General features: G+C 35.4%; 1 protein-coding gene across 4 annotated transcripts in view; it reads right to left on the bottom strand.

Moving 5' to 3' along the window:
- The window catches only part of LOC118198674 (1-phosphatidylinositol 4,5-bisphosphate phosphodiesterase epsilon-1-like), a 482557-nt gene that overhangs the window by 23607 nt on the left and 436445 nt on the right, over nucleotides 1-22505 (bottom strand). For all 4 annotated transcript variants that reach the window (XM_085809195.1, XM_085809194.1, XM_085809193.1 and 1 more), the window contains one exon: nucleotides 17142-17300. In XM_085809195.1, the coding sequence (XP_085665321.1) occupies nucleotides 17142-17300 (159 nt within the window). The remainder of the gene's footprint in view (nucleotides 1-17141; nucleotides 17301-22505) is intronic.

Raw genomic sequence — 22505 nt, 5'->3', positions numbered from 1 at the left:
AATTGCTTAAATTTCCAATTTTAGACAAAAAAGTGAGAAAAAAGGAATGCGAAATCAGATAATGTTATAAACACGTTTAATTTAATAATTTGATTAATTTTTTCACATCGCCTGTTTGTAATCATAAATATATGTGCTGACTGGGGAAATATAGTAAAACCTCGGTACGTATACACGCCCTTTTATGTCGAATTACGCCGCTGTCAACTTATCGGCATACAGGAAGGGGGAAAAACAAAGAAACAACAACAACTGAATATAAGCCCATCTAAATACACTTGAAGTGACAAAAGTCATGGGATAGCAATATGCAAATATACAGATGGCAGTAGTATCGCGTAGAAAATGTATAAATGCGAAGTGATTTGGCAGGGTTTTCATTTGTGTTCAAGTTATTCATGTGAAGACGCTTTGACGTGATTATGGCCGCACGACGAGAATTAACAGACTTTGAACGCGGAATGGTAGTTGGAGCTAAACGCATGGGTCATTCCATTTCAGATATCGTTAGGGAATTCAACATTCCGAGAGCCACAGTGTCAAGAGTGTGCCGAGAGTATCTAATTTCAGGCATAACATCCCACCATAGGCAGCGCAGTGGCCGACCACCTGCACTTAACGACCGAGACCAGCGACGTCTGCGTAGAGTTGTCAATGTTCACAGACAAGCAACACTGCGTCAAATAACCGCAGAAATCAATGTGGGACGTACGAGGAACGTGCCCGTTAGGACAGTGCGGCGAAATTTGTCTTCCTTGGGCTATGCTAGCAGAAGACCGACTCGAGTGCCTTTACTGACAGCACGACATTGCCTGCAGCGACTCTCGTGGGCTCGTAAGCATATCGGTTGGTCCCTAAACGAATGGAAAACCGTTGCTTGGCCAGATGAGTCACGATTTCAGTTGGTAAGAGCTGATGGTAGGGTTCGAGTGTGGCGCAGACCCCACGAAGCCATGGACCCAAGTTGTCAACATTCTGGACAATTCCAGCGAATGATCTGGCCACCTAGATCGTCCGACATGAATCCCATCGAACATTTATGGGACATCATCGAGAGGTCAGTTCGTGCCCAAAACCCTTCACCGTCAACACTTTCACAATTATGGACGTCTATAGAGGCAGCATGGCTCAATATTCCTGCAGGGGACCTCCAACGACTTGTTGAGTCCATGCCACGTAGAGTTGCTGCACTTCGCCGGGCAAAAGGAGGACCGACAAAATAGTAGGAGGTATCCCATGACTTTTGTCACTTCAGTGTAATTAAATTATAATTTGTTAATTTTTTCTTACTTTAATACGAAATATATTTTTAATTTCTTTTTTGTTTATTTACACTTTTGCCTGTTTATGATAAAGATTGTCCTTAAGCATACTTAAAAAAGTTCTTAGTTGCAGATTTTTTGTTTCCTTTTTACTGAACATAAATTATATTCAGTGTTTCTTGAGTGTTTTAAAGCTGCCTCTGTGCCAAATTGAACTCAGAAATCGAAGAATTGTATGGCTTCTGAAACTTCGTAGCTCGGAATATCAAGTTCATCTTCTGAACTATTTTCTTCAACAGGATAGTTTACGCATTCAAAAGACTGTATTGTAATTTAAAATATGTTCTTTCATTACTCCTAAAGTATCAATATCATCATCAACTGTTGCACATTTTTAAAATTATGGATATTCATTTTCGAAATTAGTGAGTCATTTCCTGTACCTCAATATCGAAGGAAAATCCCGAGAAAGCAGCTTCCTGCGGTATCTTCTGTGACAGAATGTCAAGCTGATGCTTTTATTTTCATAGCATTTATCATCGTAATTTTGACATTTTCGTTGTCATCGATGTTCTTAATAAACATCTGAAGCTTAAAATACTTAAAAATTTGAATAACTCCTGTGGTCTAACAACGTCGACGATATACAGGTATTGCATAATGACGAAGAAGCACGATTATTTTAGGAGAAATTTTCAGTTCAGAAGGACAGCTTTTAAGAACCACTAAATGTTATCTTTTTTTTTTTTTTTTTTTTTGTGAGAGTTTTCTTGTCAATGTTTTATCCCACCGTTGAAAAATTCTTCCTCCACCCACGTGTTTGAATTATTCTCGTATTGAATAAGTAAAACTTAGACTTTTTTAATGTAACGCGGTTGTCTGTTTTAACATTTTTGTTTTCTTGCTGAGCATTTTTTAAAGAAATAAACGATAAAATAATCCTGTTTCATTACAAAGGAAATTATTGCTTTATTTGTAACTGTTTAAAATGTTTGTATATGTGCTGCGATGACCTAGCATATCGTCTGTGAGACTATCTGCACAGTCTCAAAGCCATGTTTATTGTTAAATATAAAAAAAATGGTTTTTTAATTGTTTATTAGGACAACGTTTTTTTAAATATTGGTGCATTATTTTGGGAAACTGTATGAACACCTGGAGTAAAATTGATATCTGTTTTCGTAAATTGTTGGAACACTCGAAGGTGGGGTAAGTAATAATACTTAGTTTAAAAGAATTTTTTGATAGTAGTTTGTTTGCATTTCGAAGAAGTTAAGTGAGACTGCATTGTGTAGTAGTAGTTTGCTTTCGTTTGGCAGTATAAAATTGTTTTATAGTAGCACTGTTATTATTATTAGCTAAAGAGTTAGATTTAAGAAGCAACGTACCTACCATAGAGGACAGGTCACGAAATTAATATCAAAAATAGAAAAGCGTATATCTGAAACCACATATAGAAGTAGATGATTTAGAAAGCTTTTTAGTTCAGTGACAAGTGGAAGACGAACAGCTGAAATCTATTGACAATAAAATTGAAAATTTTTTAGATGATGCAGATATGCAATCGGAAATAGAGAGAACTGATGAATGTAATGAAGTAATTATATTTAACTCAGTAAAATTAAAAAATAAAATAAAATCGTTGCAATCCTCATCTGTATAAGACCCGGCAATGTGTGCAACCCATAACAAACCAAAGTAGACCAAATACAAACGCGAAGTTACCTAACCTGAAAGTTCATACGTATTTACGAGGACCCATCTGAGTATTTAAATTTTTGGAATCAATTCGAAAATTATATTGACAAAAATCCTTCCCTTTCAGATGTCGAAAATTTTTCTTCTTGTATTAAAGGTTTCGCTGTTACCTCAGACAACTATAAGTCGGCTCTTAAATTAATCCAAGATACCTTTGGCCAGAAGCACGTGTTAATCATACTTCTGGACATGGCACCGTTAAAGACCATTTCTAATTTACAATAGTTGAGAAATCTGTATTTTAAGTGTCAAACCCAAATTCGTTCTCTTGAGAGTTTAGGTATAAAATCAGAAAATTATAGCGTAATGCACTGCGCTGTAATTTTGAAACTTTATCCCAGCGACCTCGTTTTGGAATTCAGCAAAAACGAAATCTCGAGCACTAATCATAATTTGAAGGAGTTGGTGGATTTTTTACAACGTTTCATTATTGCAAGGGAGAGAACATTTGATATACACTCTCCTCCTTCGCACGTAGCTAGTATAAATCATCTAACCACAGAAATTTTGGTGCCCCCATTCGCAATAAATTTCTTTACTCCGCTAATGAATTGCTGATCAGTGCTACTTCAAACACTTGTATATTTTGCAATCAACAGCACATGAGACATTTGTGTGAGAATTCGAACTCCCCCCAAAAAAGGGAGAGAAGTTTTAACGAGAATTTTTTTTTTTATTATGTTGTAATATAAATTGCTGTGTTAAGACCTGCAAAGGGCAAACTGCTCCTTTTGCAATGGTAAACATACTCGCGCAATATGCTTTAAATTAGAAAATTCTATAAAACAAAGGATAGAACATGGTTCGGAAACAAAATTTAATGAAACAGTTGCTACTTCATCGAATTATATGCTGAATGACAGAAGAGGAATATTTTTGAAATGTGTAAAGGTAGAAACTGTTGGAAAGAGTCGTCAGATTTTGTTTCTTGTTTATTTGATAATGGCTCCGAGCGCACATTTGTAAAGAAAAGAGTTTCTGAAAGGTTGGGATTAAAGTTGTTGGTTTAGAAAAATTGAATATTTAGAGTTTTGGCTCAAAGAGTCCGAAAAGGCAGATTTGCCGAAGGGTGGAATTGAAGTTGAGAAATATTTTGAATGGAAGTGAAGTATTAGAAATTGATGAAATATCGAAAGCTGCAATAAATATTCCAGACCGAGGTATTTGTGCAGAAAGGTCTGCCGCGTGGCGGTGGCAAAATTGTTCACCACACAAGGGCGCCTGGGCCGGGGGGGGAGCTAAAATTTATCACAAGAAATAAAACACAATGCTGGATTTTTCCCTCTTAGATATGTGCACAATATCACAATATCATACGCAGTAGTTACATTTTAAACTACTAAACATCAAATAAAACGCATTCCGAAGCTCAGAGAAAGATAATCTGAGCCCACTGCAAATTCGCTACAATCAAGAAAACAGTTATGTAAACAACTAAACTGAGATATTTCTCTCCCGCGTTTTGAAACTTTTAATCGTGCACCAGAAGGTTCTGGTAATTTCGGTTTTCTCGAGATTTCTGTAAAGCAAAAGATTAGAAATACGGTCACAGCTAACACAGTAGTCAGTTGCATTTATTCAGTTTAAATATACTCGGAAATTACCAGATATCTATTATTAAATGCCGCGTGCTCCAGTGTTTTTACTTTTTCCGCGTAGCTTCTCTTAAAATTCGTCACACGAGGAAATAAAACGATTTTAATTACAGTTCTACTAAAACTTGCTAACTAAATACAAAAACCGGAACAATATATTCGTTATTCTCTCCTCTCGTTATTCTCTCGTTATCTAGGTGTCATATATTATTGCGTTGTCTTATTCATCTGTATCAAAGCTCTTATGTATTGCTGAGGTATTTCCTTACTTCTGCAAGCCTCATGACTTATCTGGTGAAAAGTGTCCGGTTTTGCATTTCTTTTCTTAAATAACAAATGCAACAATAAACTAATAATGTATAAAAAGGTAAAAGTAATATAAAAGAGTAAAAGTAGTTGTGTCAGGCGAACAGACAGCACAGCGGCAACAGGAAAAAAAAAAAAAAAACTCTGATGCAAAGTTGCAATCTAAATCCTCTCAGACTTTTTCTTTTCCCTTTTTTTTTAATAGTACGTTCTTGTTTTGAGTGCTGTGTTATTTTATATAGCCAAATAAATTTGTCTACAAATTTAATTGCTTCAAAACATAGTTAAAATATTAACTGTCAGTTTTTATTTATTATAACACATTTTATTCTCCTTTCCTGCAATTTTAACTGCAGTCACGATAACCGTCAATGGACTAAACCGCGAGTGTGTTTCTGTAAATCTTCAATTGCTGTAGCTGCTTTCCGTCAATGGAATAAACCATTCATGACATTTTTGCTTCGAAAACAGTTGTCAGTCTAGCATTATGTTGTTGTTTCAAGGCGAAAATATTTCAAAGACGTGACATCAGTTGCCACTAGAAGAATATTTTCTCATAAATTTCAAGTTAAAAAATATTGAATATAATAAAAATAACCTTACCTCCTCCTCCTCTTCTCCTCTTATCATTTAAATGTTACAATATTATCTTTACAACTGTAACATTATTATTTACAATTATAGAATGGCAGGCCGCGGGCGGCACGTGGCAAAATGGTCTCGAATGGCACGTGGGCCCACGAATATATGTTTTGTTCTACTGCTTCTCCTGCTGCTGCTCCTCTTGCGGCTCCTCCTGTTGCTGCTTCTTCTCTTACTGCTCCACCTGCTCCTCCTCTTACTGCTCCACCTGCTTCTTCTCTTGCTGCTCCTCTTCCTCAGCAAGAGGAGGAGCAGAGCAGCAAGAGCAGCAGCAGGAGGAGCAACGTGAGAAAGAACAGCAAGGGGAGGAGCAACGTGAGGAGGAGCAGCATGAGGAGAAGCAGGAAGAGGAGCAGTAGGACGAAACATATATTCATGGGGTAGCTGCAGTATAATTTTGCTTCGGGGCCCACGTACCATTCGAGAGCAGCCATTTCGCCACGTGCCGCCCGCGCCCGCCATTTCATAATTGTAAATAATATAATGACCTGCTAGGTTGGCAGCTGTTTCAAAGCAAAAATGTTTGACATCTATATCATGACTGGTTTAGCCCATTGACGGAAAACAGCTACAGCAATTGAAGCTTTACCGAAACACACTTGCGGTTTAGTCCATTGACGGTTATCGTGACTGCAATTAAAATTGCAGGAAAGGAGATTAAAATGTGTTATAATAAATAAAAACTGACAGTTAATATTTTACTTATGTTTTGAAGCAATTTAATTTGCAGACAAGTTTATTTGGCTATATAAAATAACACAGCACTCAAAACAAGAACGTACTATTAAAAAAAAAAAAAAAAAAAAAAAGGAAAAAGAAAAAGGTCTGAAAGGATTTAGATTGTAACTTCGGATCAGAGTTTTTTTTTTCTTTTCCTGTTGCCGCTGTGCTCGCTGTTCTCCTGACACAACTACTTTTACCTTTTTATACATTATTAGTTTATTGTTAAGGTTTTTTTTTCTGTTGCCGCTGTGCTCGCGGTTCTCCTGATACAACTACTTTTACAATTTATACTACTTTTAGCTTTTTATATACAATATTAGTTTATTGTTATTATTGTTATTTAAGGAAAGAAATGCAAAAACCTCACTTTTTCCATCAGATAAGTCATGAAGCTTGCAGAGGGAAGGAAATACCTAAGCACTACATAAGAGCTATAATACAGATGAATAAGACAACACAATAATATATGACACCTAGATCTGGAGAGAATAACGAATATATTGTTGCGGATTTTGCATTTAATTAGCAATTTTTAGTAGAATTGTAATTAAAATCGTTTTATTTCCCCGTGTAATGCAGCGCGTGACGACTTTTAAGAGAAGCTACGCCGTAAAAGTAAAAGTACTGAAGCACGCGGGCATTTAATAAATAGATATCTGGTAGTTTAAATTTAAACTGAATAAATGTAATTGACTGCTGTGTTAGCTGTGACCGTAATTCTGCTAATTTGCCTTAATAATAATTAAAACTGCCTCGACTGTCAAGATTTTTAGATACTGACGAAGTCAACACATAATCATATTACCAATCAGAACTCTTCAATATAGATCTAAGTACGCATCGACAGTGTTTCGGCTTTTCCTTTCCTTGCTTTTATTATGTCATATATATATATGCATAATGAAAATTATTTTCGATGACAGATGACGTAGATCAGTGGTCTTCAAACCTTGTCAGCTCATAGAATCCTTAAAAATATAAGGTTTTCTACGAAAAACTCCATTCCAACCTCAGAAAAATGTATCTTAAAATAATATTTAAAGTAGATAAATATGTTATAGGTACTTCATGTAAAGAAAATTGTTTAAAAAATTATTGTTATTTTAACTAACATAAAACGAATATAATTTATTCATTAATAGCATTAATGTTTTCTTTAGAGTTCACCTACCCTTGCCTTATATTTAGTAACAGGAGTGTGGTTGCATTTTTATTCATACAAACTGGCGAAATCTAGCTCTGTTGATGTTATCTGCAATAGCACTTCATATTCTGCATTTAATTTGTTTCCACGTTTTGTTTTTGTTGCTACGTACGTTGCGAAAGATTTTTCACTTAAATAGGTTATTCTGAATGGAATTAAAATGTATATGTTTGTGTGAGAAACTTCCAGATATTCTACAGGAACCTATAACTAAAAATTCAGCTATTATTGCAATTATTGCTTACATATATATTTTTAACGTCGAATTTATTGATATGTAGATAAGTTTTTTCTTTTCTTCACCAGTAAGCCAGGATTTATAGTAATACTCGAAGGGAATTTTTTATCCACTCCTACTCAGCTTATCCTTTAAACCTTCGTTCCCTTATGTTCTCACATCTTCGCAGACACACACATCTACGCTTACGTATTCGACTCCGAATATTTGCATAATTCTTCGTCGATATAATCAGTACCTTTTGTTCAATATTTTTCGTAAAAATAGGTATAATTTGCAAATTATTTCAATTTTGCTCATGAGTGTATTTGTATTTTTTGTATATTGTATGGGCGCAGCCCCGGCCCCCCCAGCCGATTTAAATCGGCCACATGGCCAAAATGGGACAGGCCCGTCCAACACAAAAACGAGAAGCCACCGAGCCGGCCGTGCTCAAAATTTACACAAGGGAAACCACAATTCAAAATTTACCCGAAAAGACTTAATATTTAAACAACCGAGAAACCAAAGCCCGAGACCCGAGTAACAAAAAAGGTTAAAAAAGGAAACATAACAAACACAAAATTACGAGAGCAAATGGTTGCAAGCCAAGTTAAAACAAAAATCCATCATTCACACAAAAATGAAACTGAGGAAAATAATAAAATCCACAAAGTTAGTAATAACATGAAACCAAGACAAAACAACACAGAACCATTCATACAAAACATAAAAAGAACTTCTTGTAAAATCTTGATCAGCCTTCGAATGAGCACAAAATTATTGAATAGGTCAGAAGATCTTAACTCTCAATTCCGATCTTTTCTTTATTGCCATTAATAATTTTCATTATTTCTTGAGCAAAATCTTTAAATCTGTTACTATTTACGATCATTTCTTCAATCTTCTTGTCTCCATACTTAAGCCTCACACCCCGGGTAAGAATACACGACTCGACGAAGTGATCTGCGTCACCGATCTTATCACAAATGAGGCATTTATCGAGGCTCATGAGTATATATAGGATATATCAGTGGAGCGGTGACAAACATTCAGGAGAGATGCGGTGCACTTAGACGATCGGAAATCACATAGCAATGCATGGTCGGAAAGCTTTCCTGGCGCGGTTGTGACGACACAAAACGAAAAAAAAAAAAAGGACACCATCAGTGAGACAAAACATGCTTTATTGTGCTTAGTAAGGCAGAAACCTACAAATAAGAACAAAAATAAACAACGATCGTCATTAAAGTAGGTGTTCGAAATTACGATCCCGGACCATGATGCAGGACTCACTTCTCTGGCACATGGAAGATTTGCATCCTGAATCTAAGATCGCATGGAAGATGCATGACGCACGATTCCTGCATCACGGTCCCGGTCATAATTTCCAACACCTTCTTTGTTGATCACTGCCTCTCTACGTTTTTTTTTTTTTTTTTTTGTTTCTTTGTTTTTGTTGCACTCCGAAAAATAAGCATGTTTTCTCACCCTGTTCGTGTCCTTTCTTTCTTGACTTTTGTGTTGCCACTACCCCCCCAGGAAAGCGTTTCCGACCATGCGTTGCTATATGACTTCCCATCGTCTAGAAGTACTCTATCTCTCCTGAAAGTTTGTTAAACGCTGTATTGATACACCCGGTATATATCTATCTATATCTATCTATCTATATATATATATATAGTGAGAGAGAGAGGGGGGAGTATATAATGATGAAAATTTAAAATTGGTCAGTTCCAGCAAAAGACAACTGAAGCTTATGATTTTTCTGGTGATTATTTTTCTGAACAAGTAGTCACACGTAGTCATGGATCTATTTTATCTTTTGCATAATTGATTGAATAAAACATAATAAAGCCATACACAAGCGTAGAAGCCATATTTATATAACTACAATTAATGCCTTACATACAATATTCCATAATTACAAGTTTACGTTTAACGTAGTTGAAGCCAGGAGAAAAAGGGAGAGGCAGTAGATGACACTTAACTAGAAACAGAAGCAAGTCTGAGAAAATTGAAGATTACGATATTGATGTTAAATTAAGAATCGTGTAGCTAGTTAATTTCTCAACACAAAGTCATAATATAAAACATAATAAAGCCATACACAAGCGTAGAAGCCATATTTATATAACTACAATTAATGCCTTACATACAATATTCCATAATTACAAGTTTACGTTTAACGTAGTTGAAGCCAGGAGAAAAAGGGAGAGGCAGTAGATGACACTTAACTAGAAACAGAAGCAAGTCTGAGAAAATTGAAGATTACGATATTGATGTTAAATTAAGAATCGTGTAGCTAGTTAATTTCTCAACACAAAGTCATAATATCTCTGTTATTAATACTAATTTAGAATTTAGTTATAGTTTCAGTTTATTGCAAGTAAATGAAAGATTTTATTTACTTCCTTGTACGAAGTAAAGGAAATATTATAATCATGAAAAATTCTGGGTATGATATTTCAACGAAAATATCCATTTTCACCGCTATCGAATGCAATTTAACGATGTTTTGGCGTGATATCTGTACGTAAGGACTAAATAAAGAATTATTTTTCTCAAAATCATTCATTTTCAATAAAATTGATTTAAAATGGATTCAAAAGAGATTTTTTCGTCACGTCCGTATGTATCTCGCATAACTCAAAAACGAGTACCCTCAGAACGTTGAAATTTTGTATATAGGACTGCTATAACGTGTAGATGTGCACTTCCCTTTTTGGTTGCAATCTGCCGCATCAAATATATATATATATATATATATATACCCACTCTATTACTCGGCTCGGTGAGCTCAGTTTTTTTTTTTAAATTCTTACATGTTAGTAAGTTGCGCAATTTTGCTTTAAAAATGATTGAATTATGCTGCTAGTATGTTCCACTTAAGGTTTTTATGCCTTTAGTTAATCTGTATGCAATAGTTGTAGCATCATCAACAATTTAAGAGTTGTGTAAATGCGGCTAAGCCTAAGGTGTTTTTTTTTTTACCATAGCAGCCATATTTATTCATATTTGAAACTCAGCAGAATAGTGAATGAAGTCAGTTTCTGCACCTTCGGTGTCTTTTTGCCGAGGGGGACGAAAAGGAAACTTTCAGTTTTGCACACCGAAAAATCTGCCTTCTTGCCTACTGGCGGAACTGCTTGTTTTTGCGTAGAAGCTCTAATTTTAATTGTAAAAATTGTTTTTTAAATTGTTTCAATGGTGGTTTTTTTTTCTATATTTTTCAATTTTTAATGAAGATATTTTGAGGTGTTATGTATTTTTGCCTTGCTGCGAAGTGAGAACTGAATTAATTGAATATATTTCTGAATATTTTTAGTTTAATGTTACTTGAATAAAAGTTGTTAATTATACGCTTGCAATTTTGCATGTTTTATATTTTCTAAGCAATAAAATGAGATCTTATTTTTTTAAAATTTTATATTTTAATTTTATTTTACTTTTGTTTCGTTTCTGCGGGTTTTTTTCGTTTGTGTAAAACAAAATTTGATTGCCGATATGAACAATAAAACATGCTCCGTGTGGATTTCGCACTAACACGGAACTGTGGTACTTAAAAATCTAAGAATTTGTAACATGTAACAACAGGAATTGGAAATGTTTTGTATCGGCATATATTTATTCTTTATGTGCAGCTGTTGCAGCTCAACGTCGTTGTTTAGTTTGCTTTTTTGTTGTTGTTGTTTGTTTATGCAATGACAATATACATACGTTTTTTAAATGTGGCAACCGAAAGTCGCCATTCAAAATTATTATTGTATTCTCAACTTAAATATAATTTCATCACTTTAAGGGCAAATGTATTTGTCTATTTTTTTTTATTTTCTATTTTTCTTTGTTTTGTACGTTTAATCAGTATTCTTTCTTGGTATTTTTGCATGTGGTAAGACTACTCAGCCATGGGCTTGCTCAACCCTCTCAAGTGGCTGTCATTTCTGAAAAACTTTAGTGAGGTAAACTAGGTACCTATAAACTAGGTAAACTAGGTTATAGTTTACCAGTTACCAATACTGATTCTTACATTCAAAGGCCTACACGTACGGAGGCGCGTACCCTTGAATTAACGGAGTTATACCCTTATTTTAATCATATACGTAGTTGCTGCTCATAAAGTGCGTACATTCTGTGAATTGCTTGGCAAGCAAAGTACTGTGATTAATTGTTTTCAAATCATTTTTTTAGTTTATTATTGCTCTAAAAAATAGGATTACTATTTAGAGGTAAGTGAACAACTAAATATATTATTAGTATTATTTTCATAGTAGTAAAGATTCATAAAAAGAAACAGAAAAACTTTTATCTTTCAAATTAACAAAATAATTCTAAAAGCAACTTTTTATTTACCTCTATAAAACCCAAATAAATCACCTTGGGCAGAATTTGATTTATCTATTTCTGATATACAATTACAATTTCCAAATAATCGAAAAAAAAATTCTAAAAAAATTAGTAATGATTAGAGCTTTTTTTTCATTAATAGTTTATAATTAATATGTAGTACCTGAGATGTTTTCAATATTTCAATTGCTTATAGAAAATGCATTTCAGTAATGTGTATTAATATTGGTTTAATTTACTTAATATTTTGAATCAGCAGAAAGAAGAAAAAATTTCACACTAAATTGTTAGAAATAAATTTTCCGTAAAAAAAAAAAAAAAAAAAAAAAAAAAAAAAAAAAAAAAAATTCTAAATTTTCAGTCAAATTAGTTTCTTTATCTGAATCTTTATTTAGTAGCAAATGACATAGTAGTCTTTCGACTTTCAAATAGTACAGAAAAAATCATATGATGCATTTTGTATACGGAATGAAAATTAAATTTTTTTATTTAGTGCAATAAATATTTCTTAGAAACACGTTCTCAAAAAAAGAAAAGGTTTGGAGCACAAAATAAAAAAAGAAAATTGCAACGAGAGGAAGCTAACCAGAAACTCGCAGGATTTCTAAATAAACGATAGGATTAGAAACACAATAGGAATTAGACCAGTTGTGTAGCTGGGGGGGGGGAGCAAGGGAGCACATCCGTCCCCGGGCGCAGCATCCAGGGGGCGGCCAAATTGATGATACACATTTCAGAATGAAATGTTTTCCATTCTTGGAACACAGAAAGGGCTCAAAATCTTTAGGTGTTCCCGGGCGCATAATTCACAAGTGCACATCAGAGTAGCCACGGAGGGAGGGGTTTCGAAAATGGACCAATCAGCTTCTACTGCTCTTGTGACGGTGAGTGTTGTAATGAATCTAGTATTTTCTTATTTTAGTGCTTGTATTCTTTTGATTTTGAAAGTGTGTAAGATTCAAAATATATAATCTGTATGACCTGAGTTATATCTATTGTAACATTAAAAATTATATATAAATAAATTAAATATATTCTTTGTAAGTGAACAGTTATTAAAAGTGAAATTTAACATACCAAATGAATATTCATGGCAAATTTAATATGACAGTAGTATCGCAATTTTTACCTTAGTAATCTGAAAGTCAGTTACACTGTAGTTTTCAGTCTAGGCAGCATAATTTTTACGATGCATGTATGTAAATATATATATAACGTGTATCGTTTTAAAAGGTAGTTTAATGTTAAATTAAAATAATTTAATAGAAATTAATACAGAAGAACTTTATTTACAGAAGTAAAGTTTTAAATAACAGTATGCAACTGTAGCAGCACGAATGAAATTCCTAAAACGCATTGAGAAACCATATTTGGATCTATGGATATGTATTTCAAGTTCTTTTTCAGTTTGAAATAGTATTCGCAACATCAAACTAATTCTGATGAACCATGAGTAACTTTAATTAAAATAAAATTATATTTGCAAAATGTTCGTACCTTTTAGAACAGCTATAATTCTGCTTAAATATTAGTAACATTTTAAATTTGCAATTATTTTTCGTTTACTTGTTGCATAGTTTTTCTCTTTGCAAAATAACAGCATTCATAATATTTTAAGTAGTATATTTAAGCCTGAACAAGTAAATGAATCTGGATTAAATGCTATTTCTTATCGCAGATGCAAAATATAGATATAATAATAATAATAATAATAATATGCAATTGCATAATTTTATTCAGAGTTTTCAAATTATTCTCAATAAATTTATGCAATTTTATTTAAAAATTGTAACACAATTTTTATTCCAAATGTATAGAAATGCATGTTTTTAAATCTGAACTGAATGTAGTAACTGAAACAAACTTTAAATAATAATTAGAGTTACCATTTTGCAGTCAATTACCCCTAAATACAAAATGTTATGTAACTGTTATAGAACTTATAAATTTAAGTACATACCTTTACTTTACGATATGAAGAATGCTGACAAATGTAGTTCCTTGAAAACAGAAACCGAGATGGATCAGTCGAAGGTTTGCGGAGTATCAAACATGTGTTTGTATTTCTTTAAATTTCTTTCAACCAGGTAGCGAAATCTTCACAATTGCTTATATTTCATCTAACTCCGCAATGAAAATTTTCAGAAGAAATCGACTATGCTTTAGCTATTTTTCACAGGAAATTGCGTGATAAAATGTTTTTACCTACCTTGCTTAAAGCACACCAAAGGTGATCTGACATGATAGATATATTACTGGAAGCCCATTGGTCCATCCTAGAAGCCACTCTCTCGGTGGCTACACAGATGTGCACTTGTGAAATATGCTCCCCGGGCACTTAAAACCTTCGTTACGCCTATGGATTAGACGGACAAACAATTGAACTAGGACCGTCAACATCAACATCTGGTTTGGAATTTCATAATGAAAATTTATCTCAAAATGTAAATTCATCAGAATATGTCCAAGAAGAAGCCACGATTTGTACCAATAGAAAACTTAGATGATGAAGTAAAAATTTCGTCGGGTAATAACGTAATATCTCAAAACGAAAATTTTGACTTTGAATTAAACGATCCAGCTACCTGGCCTAATACAATTTTTATAACAATTAGAGATTATTTAATTGAAAAATAGTCCTCCCCGCTTGATAACCAAACATTTTCCGAAAGATAATTCTGGCAGAAAGTTTTCAGTTTCGTTCTATTATAGAACATTTCCAAATGGAGAAAAAGTATTTAGAAATTATTTAGTATATTCAAATTCCCGAAAAGCATTTTTTTGCTTCCCATGTAAACTATTCAGTGAGAAGCATTCACAGCTTATTAAGGATGGATGTAATGATTGGGCACATTTAACCCACATTTGGAATATACATGAAAACAGTCTCCTTAAACATAGTTCAAAATGCAGTGAACTCAAAATGTTTTTGCGTAATTTATGTACTATTGATGCAGCTCAACAAAGACTTATGATGCAGAAAAGGTGTACTGGCAATCGGTTATTGAATGGCTTATTTATTTAATTCAATATTTAGCCCGGCAATGCCTTGCATTTAGAGGTTCTTCGAAAGAGTTGTATCATAGTGATCGATAATGGAAATTTTTTTAAGTTGGTTGAAACCATAGCAAAATTTGATCCAATAATTGTTGAACATCTCTACAAAATTCAAACATCTCAAAAGAACATTGCTCATTACTTAGGGGATCAAATTCAGAATAAACTTATAAGCATTATTTCAGAAGGAATTAAAAAGCATTTATTACATATGATTAAATCGTCAAAATATTACTTACTAGTTCTGGATACTACACCTGATGTCAGTCATACCGAACAGTTGACTGTTGTAATTCGATTTGTTTATAAGAACGAGGAAACCAATAAAGCCCAAATTGAAGAACTTTTTTTAGGATTTCAATCTGTCGACCTCACTATTGGACAAGGTCTGTTTGAATTCATAAATGGATATCTAAAATCGTTAGAACTAAATTTATCAGATTTACAAGACCAATCTTATGATAATAGTGCTAATATGAGAAGAAAGCACAAAGGATTGCAACAAAAAATTATTGAAAATAATTCGAGGGCACTCTATATCCCCTGCTCTGCCATTCTCTAAATTTAGTTGTAAAGGATGCAGTTAAAATTTCCTTCGAAACAGTTAATTTCTTCGGAGTAATGCTTTACAACTACTTTTCCTCATCCGTTAAACGTTGGTTTATTTTGCAACAGTATGTTGAATATATTTCTTTAAAGCCACTCTCCAACACCAGATCTTTGCCGCAATTTTTATCACCAAGTTGCCGACATTTAGTGATCCATCACCAGTTTGACGACAATTTAGTATTTTTTGGAAAATGCGTTTTCGAAGCTTTAGGAATAATTATTCTTGAAGCTTTCACCAGTGCTTGAGCAACTGTATAAATATCAGCTGCGTTGAAGCTGCGAGTGAGTTAGTTCAATACATAATTTCTTGTTTGGGGATTACTGCTCTAGACTGTCTGTGAGTACTTTGGGTAACCCCCGATATTTCTGGCATGTTAAGGAGAATTTGCGTTATATCACTTTGGACTGTTTACAGCTATTTACCTTGCTTCATGAGCATTCATTCATTCACTTCAATAAAGTTTGAATTTCTTTCTCTTCATAAGACATAGTTATAAAGGAGACGAACTCTATCACACTATTCTAGCACTTCATTTAGCACTTTACGAACTATAGCACACACCAATGCGTAAAGTATTATTTTCGGTTCGTATCTAATACTTCGAATAATTTACTTTTAGATTTTTAATACTTGACTGTTTTGAACCTGTTTGAGAGGTTATTGATTATCGACCTGAAAAGTATGTATCTAATAACAAAATTGAATTCTCAGAGAAATTCAATACTTATTTATATGTATAAAAAGAAACAAAAAATAAATTCGGATGGGCAATGTAGTGTGTGTAGTAGATAACGTTTTACAGTAAACTGTGTGCTCTATTTAAACAAAAATATTTGGTTACTTCAGTTTGTATTGAAGTTTATAAGGAACAATGGTTCAAAATTTTTCGTTTAAAGCTCTTTACCATTTTCTTACTTCTATTGCAGATGACTATGCGCTAAAATCAGATGAGATTGTGTTGACTAAATGATTTAATCACTATTAAGATGATAATAAGATAACGCCAAACAAATCTGAATCAGTGTGAAATCAGCATTGATGCGAAATCAGAAAACATGTTCATTTTTATGCCTTTGCAATTTATTATACATTTTTAGAAATAACTATAATAAACTGAGTTTTTAATCTTTCTAAGGAACGCATCCCTTGCTCATCGATATATTGCAATTTATGTAATTTTGTTCCACGTGTCACATTTGCAATGGATTCGGTTTGCTGCTTTACATTGTACATACTTCCTAGTTGGATTGAGGCATGTTATTTAAAATGGATTTTGAACCGATGTTTCATTCCTGGAAGCGAAATTGGTTAATCATGGAAAACCAACTGCTCTAGAACTTTATACTTAGTATCATCATGTTTGCTTAGAGTTAATATCAAAACAGAAAGCAGAATTTGTATCTAAATATCAATGACTTACTCGAAATTTGAAGATTTCGTTCCATATCGGATTCAAAGAATTCCTTTGCACCAGTTTAGTTTTCTGGCGGTTGCAGTCAATTGGAATGCCAATGATTTCGATTTCTACCACTGGACTCCCAGTGAAAGTTGATGGGCACACGTACTGACCTGATATAACCTGAAAGTATTAATGAAAATTTTCTGTACGTTTAATCTTATGTACGTTAGTGAAGCTAAACGAAAATTACAGGCATTTGTTAATGATTCTTCACGCGCAAAGTTTGCCAATTTTTCTGTTATATCTATGACTTAGTAACTATTCCTACGCATCTGTTTTAACTTATGAAATCAGTATATTTCATATATTACTTATAAACTACAATAAAACCATGATATTTTATTTTCATTTGGCATTGAAATTTGTTTTAGATATGAAAAAAGTGACCATATAAGTAAATACTTTAGGCATTTTGTGAAACTAATTACATTTACAAAATCTTAAACGCTGCTCTAGAGCTCCGTATCATTTAATTTACAACAATAAAAATTCTTCAAAAAAATTATCTTCTTTCTTTAAACAGAAAACACGTCTATTTATAGTACTGATTTCCTTCTCAATTTGATTCATATATGAAATAAGAATCCTCAAATCCTTCTTACTAGATTATTTAGGCTATGGGATTGTACGCGAGAGCTATCTGCCTAAGGGGAGGAATGTTTTCATGTAAGACTTTGTAAAGGACACTTATTCGTATTCATATTGTTCATGAGGAACAGCTCTTAAACGTTATGCCTGTTATACGATCCATTTAAATAATTTTAAACTATTCTCACATGTCTTATGTATCGTTTTTCTCTAATTTCGAATTTATACTTTTCGGTACTCATAAAAAGGAGTGCTTAAATTTGCACTTAAGTACTGTAACGTCTTAAGCTATTTTATCGACCACCACGAAGTTCTGAGAAAAAGAATGACCACCTCGAAAGTTCCCAAGGACAGAGTATTTCTTAGCGAATTCATGGAAATAGGAAGTGACCAGCCGTCACAAAACAATCTCAGCTTTTTTTGTTCCTCTTATTCGAAAGGAGACATTTGTTCAATTCCCTTTCATCAGTTTATAGGTTCAGTGTCTTAGACCACCCGGTTTGAGACACCCAGGTGGAATCGAAAAGTTCCCACGGACTTTGTCCCAGGCTGTCTTTATCATATCCAGTTTTTAATCAAAGTGCTCTCGCCAATCAAGAGGCGCTTCTAAAAATTACGACAAATAAGGATCCTAGAAGTTTTTCCGACACGCCCAGGACAACTTGAACAAAATCATGGAACACAGTTCCAGAGAGAAGCAGCTTTCCTGATACGACGTACATATGTATATAATCTATATTTAACCTAGCATATTGTTTTTCAACTATTTATTCTGCACTTTATTTTATATTTTTCTTGTATTCTATATATGTTACTTTTTGACGATTCCGAGTATGGACGCGGACGAGGACGGTCGCTCGCTTTGCGAGCTCCCGCCGACACAGCCTTCAACTATGTAATTCTGTGATTCTTCACAGCAAAATGTGCAAAATACCAAATTGGATACTTCGCCTGTGCAATTGTGTACTACAGTGAGCAATTCGCAATCAGAGCAAATCAACCCTGCACCGGATGATGAACGGGGAATACTTGTCAACCAGTTTTACGAACTCAAACATCAGTTCGAATCAATTCAGAAGCAGAAAAACTTCATGAGACGAACACCGACTCCTGTGGATACTGCCAGCTACAATCAGCTTGACAATGCTGGTAAAGTACTTTTTCATAAGATCAACGAGATAGCGAACGTGTTAGAAGTTCCTATCTTTCACTTGCCTCCGACCAGAGATGAATTTCTAAAAATCATCGAGACTGAGCGGTTAGCCAAAATGGCCGCTACAGCCGTTGAAAATCCTCTCCCTCCCCAAACAGAGGCGAAAACGACCCACGAGATCCGAGGAAAACCTGTTTCTGCCCGTAAGCGCAAGACGCAAACAGTGGACTCTGAGGGGTTTATTACTCCCGCCACTAGAAAAATAGGAAATCCTTCCATAATTGATTTAACTGTGGATAATAACAGTAACCAAACTACTATTCAAAATTCAAATATTTCTATTTCAAATTCTCACTTAGCTAGTACTAATATTGCTAGAAAGAACAGTAAAAACAAGTATGAAGCTATTAAAGAACGGCTCATCAACGGCGGTGACCCCGTCAAGGAGCAAACCTCCGAGGGAGAAACCAGTTCCGAGCAGGCACGGAGCGTTCCCCCCCCTCCACCACAGTCTCAAAATCAAATCCCGGCTATTCATATGAGGAGTAGCAAGAACTGGAAGACCCAGGTGTCTTTCTTAAGAGAAATTGCCCCAAACCTTAAGAGTACTCTCACTGGACCATATTTAAAAATTTTTGTACAGACTGAACTGGAGTTCAGGGAGGTCACAAGTTGGATGAAGCAAGCCGGCATCCAATTCAAAACTTTTGATCTTAAACAGGACCGTCCAGTCAAAATTGTAGTCAGAGGCCTCCCTGTGGAAACTGATGTCGAGGACGTCAAAGAGGAAATCGAGTCACTGGGATTTAAAGTGCATCGCTGCGTTCGGCTTTACCAGCCCGGCTCCAGACATCCTATGCCACTTGTTTATGTACAAGTCATCCCACACCCTTTCATCGACCAACTGTTTACCGTCACTGACATGTGGGGCACAGAGGTCAGCATTGAGCGTTATCGCGGCCGAAAGCGCCCTACTCAATGCTTTAGGTGCCAGGGATTTTTCCATTCTTCGGAACTCTGCACTTTGCCAATCCATTGTGTGAGATGCTCTGGACCCCACTGGGCACGTGAGTGCACCAAGGGGCTTGATGTACCTGCAACTTGCTGCAACTGTGGTGGAAGTCATTCAGCCTCATATAAATCTTGTCCTCGACACCCAGCTAATAAGCGGTCTCGTGGAAAGTAAAACAACGCTTAAAAATAGGGCAGCTGCTCAGGCAGCCTCCCCTCAGGGTTCTCCTAAGCTCCAAGCACAAGCTACTAAAGCACGTCCCATGCCTGCTCCCCCTAACGACGTCAACTCACCGTCGTATGTAACGGCGGTGAAGAACGCCACCGGGTACGGATTCAGAGCTCAGAATCCGAGACTGCTGGCCGCAGAAAACCCTGTAGTCCCAGCAGTATTAACCTCTGCAGAGTGTGCAAATGATTCCGAAGATGTCTTCGCATCCACACTAAAATGCTTGATTGAAATCTCCCGTGACCCTACGGTAGACAAGCATATTCTGCTCCAAGCCTTCAAAAGAGCTATGCCAAAGCTTAGGCAGGCAGACGCTCTGATGAGGGCCTTTTACTTATAAATTATGAAAGCTATATCGAGCTTTCAAATTAATTTCGACCTTCATTAGACCCATGTCTTCTGTTTTTCAGCCAGGAATCTTTTTAAACGGCCTAACATTCAATTGTGTCAGAAAAAGTTCATTTACCAACTCTGAACTAACCATTGGCTCCTGGAATGCCAATGGACTTCAAAACAAGATCCATGAAGTAAGAGACTTTGTGGTAGAACACGATCTTGACGTGTTTTTAGTCCAAGAGACTCATCTAAACTCAGGGAATACTTCCAAAATTGGGAATTATGACATTTACTCGACGGACAGGGTGTCACAAGGCAGAAATCCGAGTGGTGGCACTTGTATTTATGTGAAACATTCGATCAAACATCACATAATACCATCCCCTGATTTCAATATTTTGGAAGCGACTATTATCCAAATTTTCCTTCAAAATTCTCCCCCACTCACAATTGTTTCAGCTTATTTACCTCCAGAATCAACTGCACGTGGAAGGCCTTCTTTCCCTGTCAGTGATTTTGACAAACTTTTGAATATTTCAAATCACCTGATCATTGCTGGCGATCTAAATTCACGTCATACCGCATGGTTTTGTTCTAACAGGAACAGGTATGGCATTAGTCTAAATTCATGGTGCCAGAGTAACCACGTACAGATCATAGCTCCTACCCTCCCGACTTACTACCCTGTAAGAGGGTCCCCTGTAGTACTCGATCTGGCTGCTATCTATAATATCTTCTTTAGGCATGAAATTAAAGTGATACAAGATTTAGACTCTGATCACTATCCTATTTTGATAACCTTAGATGTTCAAAATCGTTACTCAAAATTACAGGAGCGGTATCCGCGTCCAATTTCGCAAGATACAAAACTAGATAAGGACTGAAACCCGCTTATTAAAACAAGCGGAGTGGAAAAATTATATTGAGTCCCTAACGACTGAAAACAAATAGATTTGGCGTGCAGCCGCCCGATTACGCAAACATTACAAGCTCATTCCGCCCCTTGAAACGTCGATGGCGCACAGATGGCCTACACAGACTCAGAAAAAGCCGAAGCTATTGCTGACAGCCTTGCTACTCAATTCACACCAAACAACGACTCCTACTGTAACCGCCCGGGAAGGATGTACACAGGGGCGCATCCCTTCACAGGTTGAAGACTTTTTATCACAACCTTTCACGCCTGACCTCAGGCCAACTGATCCAACTGAAGTCATGGTTTACATTGATAAAATTAAACCTGACAAGGCCCCTGGCATAGATTCAATTTCGAATCGCATGATCAAAAACTTCCCCGTAATGTTTATTGTCTGGATTACGGTCCTTATTAATTTAATGCTCAGGAGAAGCTATTTTTCCGACTGTTGGAAAACTGCAGCAGTCGTGCCCATTCCAAAACCGGGACAAAATTTAAACTTACCCGCCAATTACAGAACAATTAGTCTGCTCTCGTCTCTCTCAAAAATCTACGAGTATGTCTTGCTTAATCGCCTGAATGAATTCTGTCGAGATCAAAATTTGATCATCCCGGAACAATTCGGCTTCCGACCTAAACACTCCACTGTACACCAGTTATTACGTGTAGTGGAATTCATTCATGAAGGATTTCGCAAGCGAGAGAAAACTGGTATCGTCTATCTTGACGTAGCTAAAGCCTTTGATAGGGTTTGGCATGACGGACTTATCTACAAGCTCATGCGGCTTGGTTTCTCGGCTCATTTCATTAAAATTATTAATTCGTACTTGACCGGACGAAGTTTCCGTGTGCGAGTTAACCACGAATTCTCCACTCCCCGCCCAATCTATGCCGGCTGTCCACAGGGCAGTCTCGTCGGGCCTTCAGTTTTGAACCTCTAAGTAAATGACATTCCTAAGGCCCCTAGTATCGATCTTGCTTTATATGCGGACGATACAGCCATCATCGCACAGCATTCCAACACCGTCACGGTAATCTCTACATTACAGAGTTACCTTTCAGCCTTAGAACTCTGGCTCGGTTTGTATAAAA

This window comes from Stegodyphus dumicola, chromosome X2 (assembly GCF_044657685.1).
Source record: "Stegodyphus dumicola isolate Sdum_Otavi_A_Nest chromosome X2, ASM4465768v1".
Lineage (NCBI taxonomy): Eukaryota > Metazoa > Arthropoda > Arachnida > Araneae > Eresidae > Stegodyphus > Stegodyphus dumicola.
The sequence above is the reverse complement of the archived record's forward strand: the minus strand, read 5'-3'. Positions and strand labels throughout refer to the sequence as shown.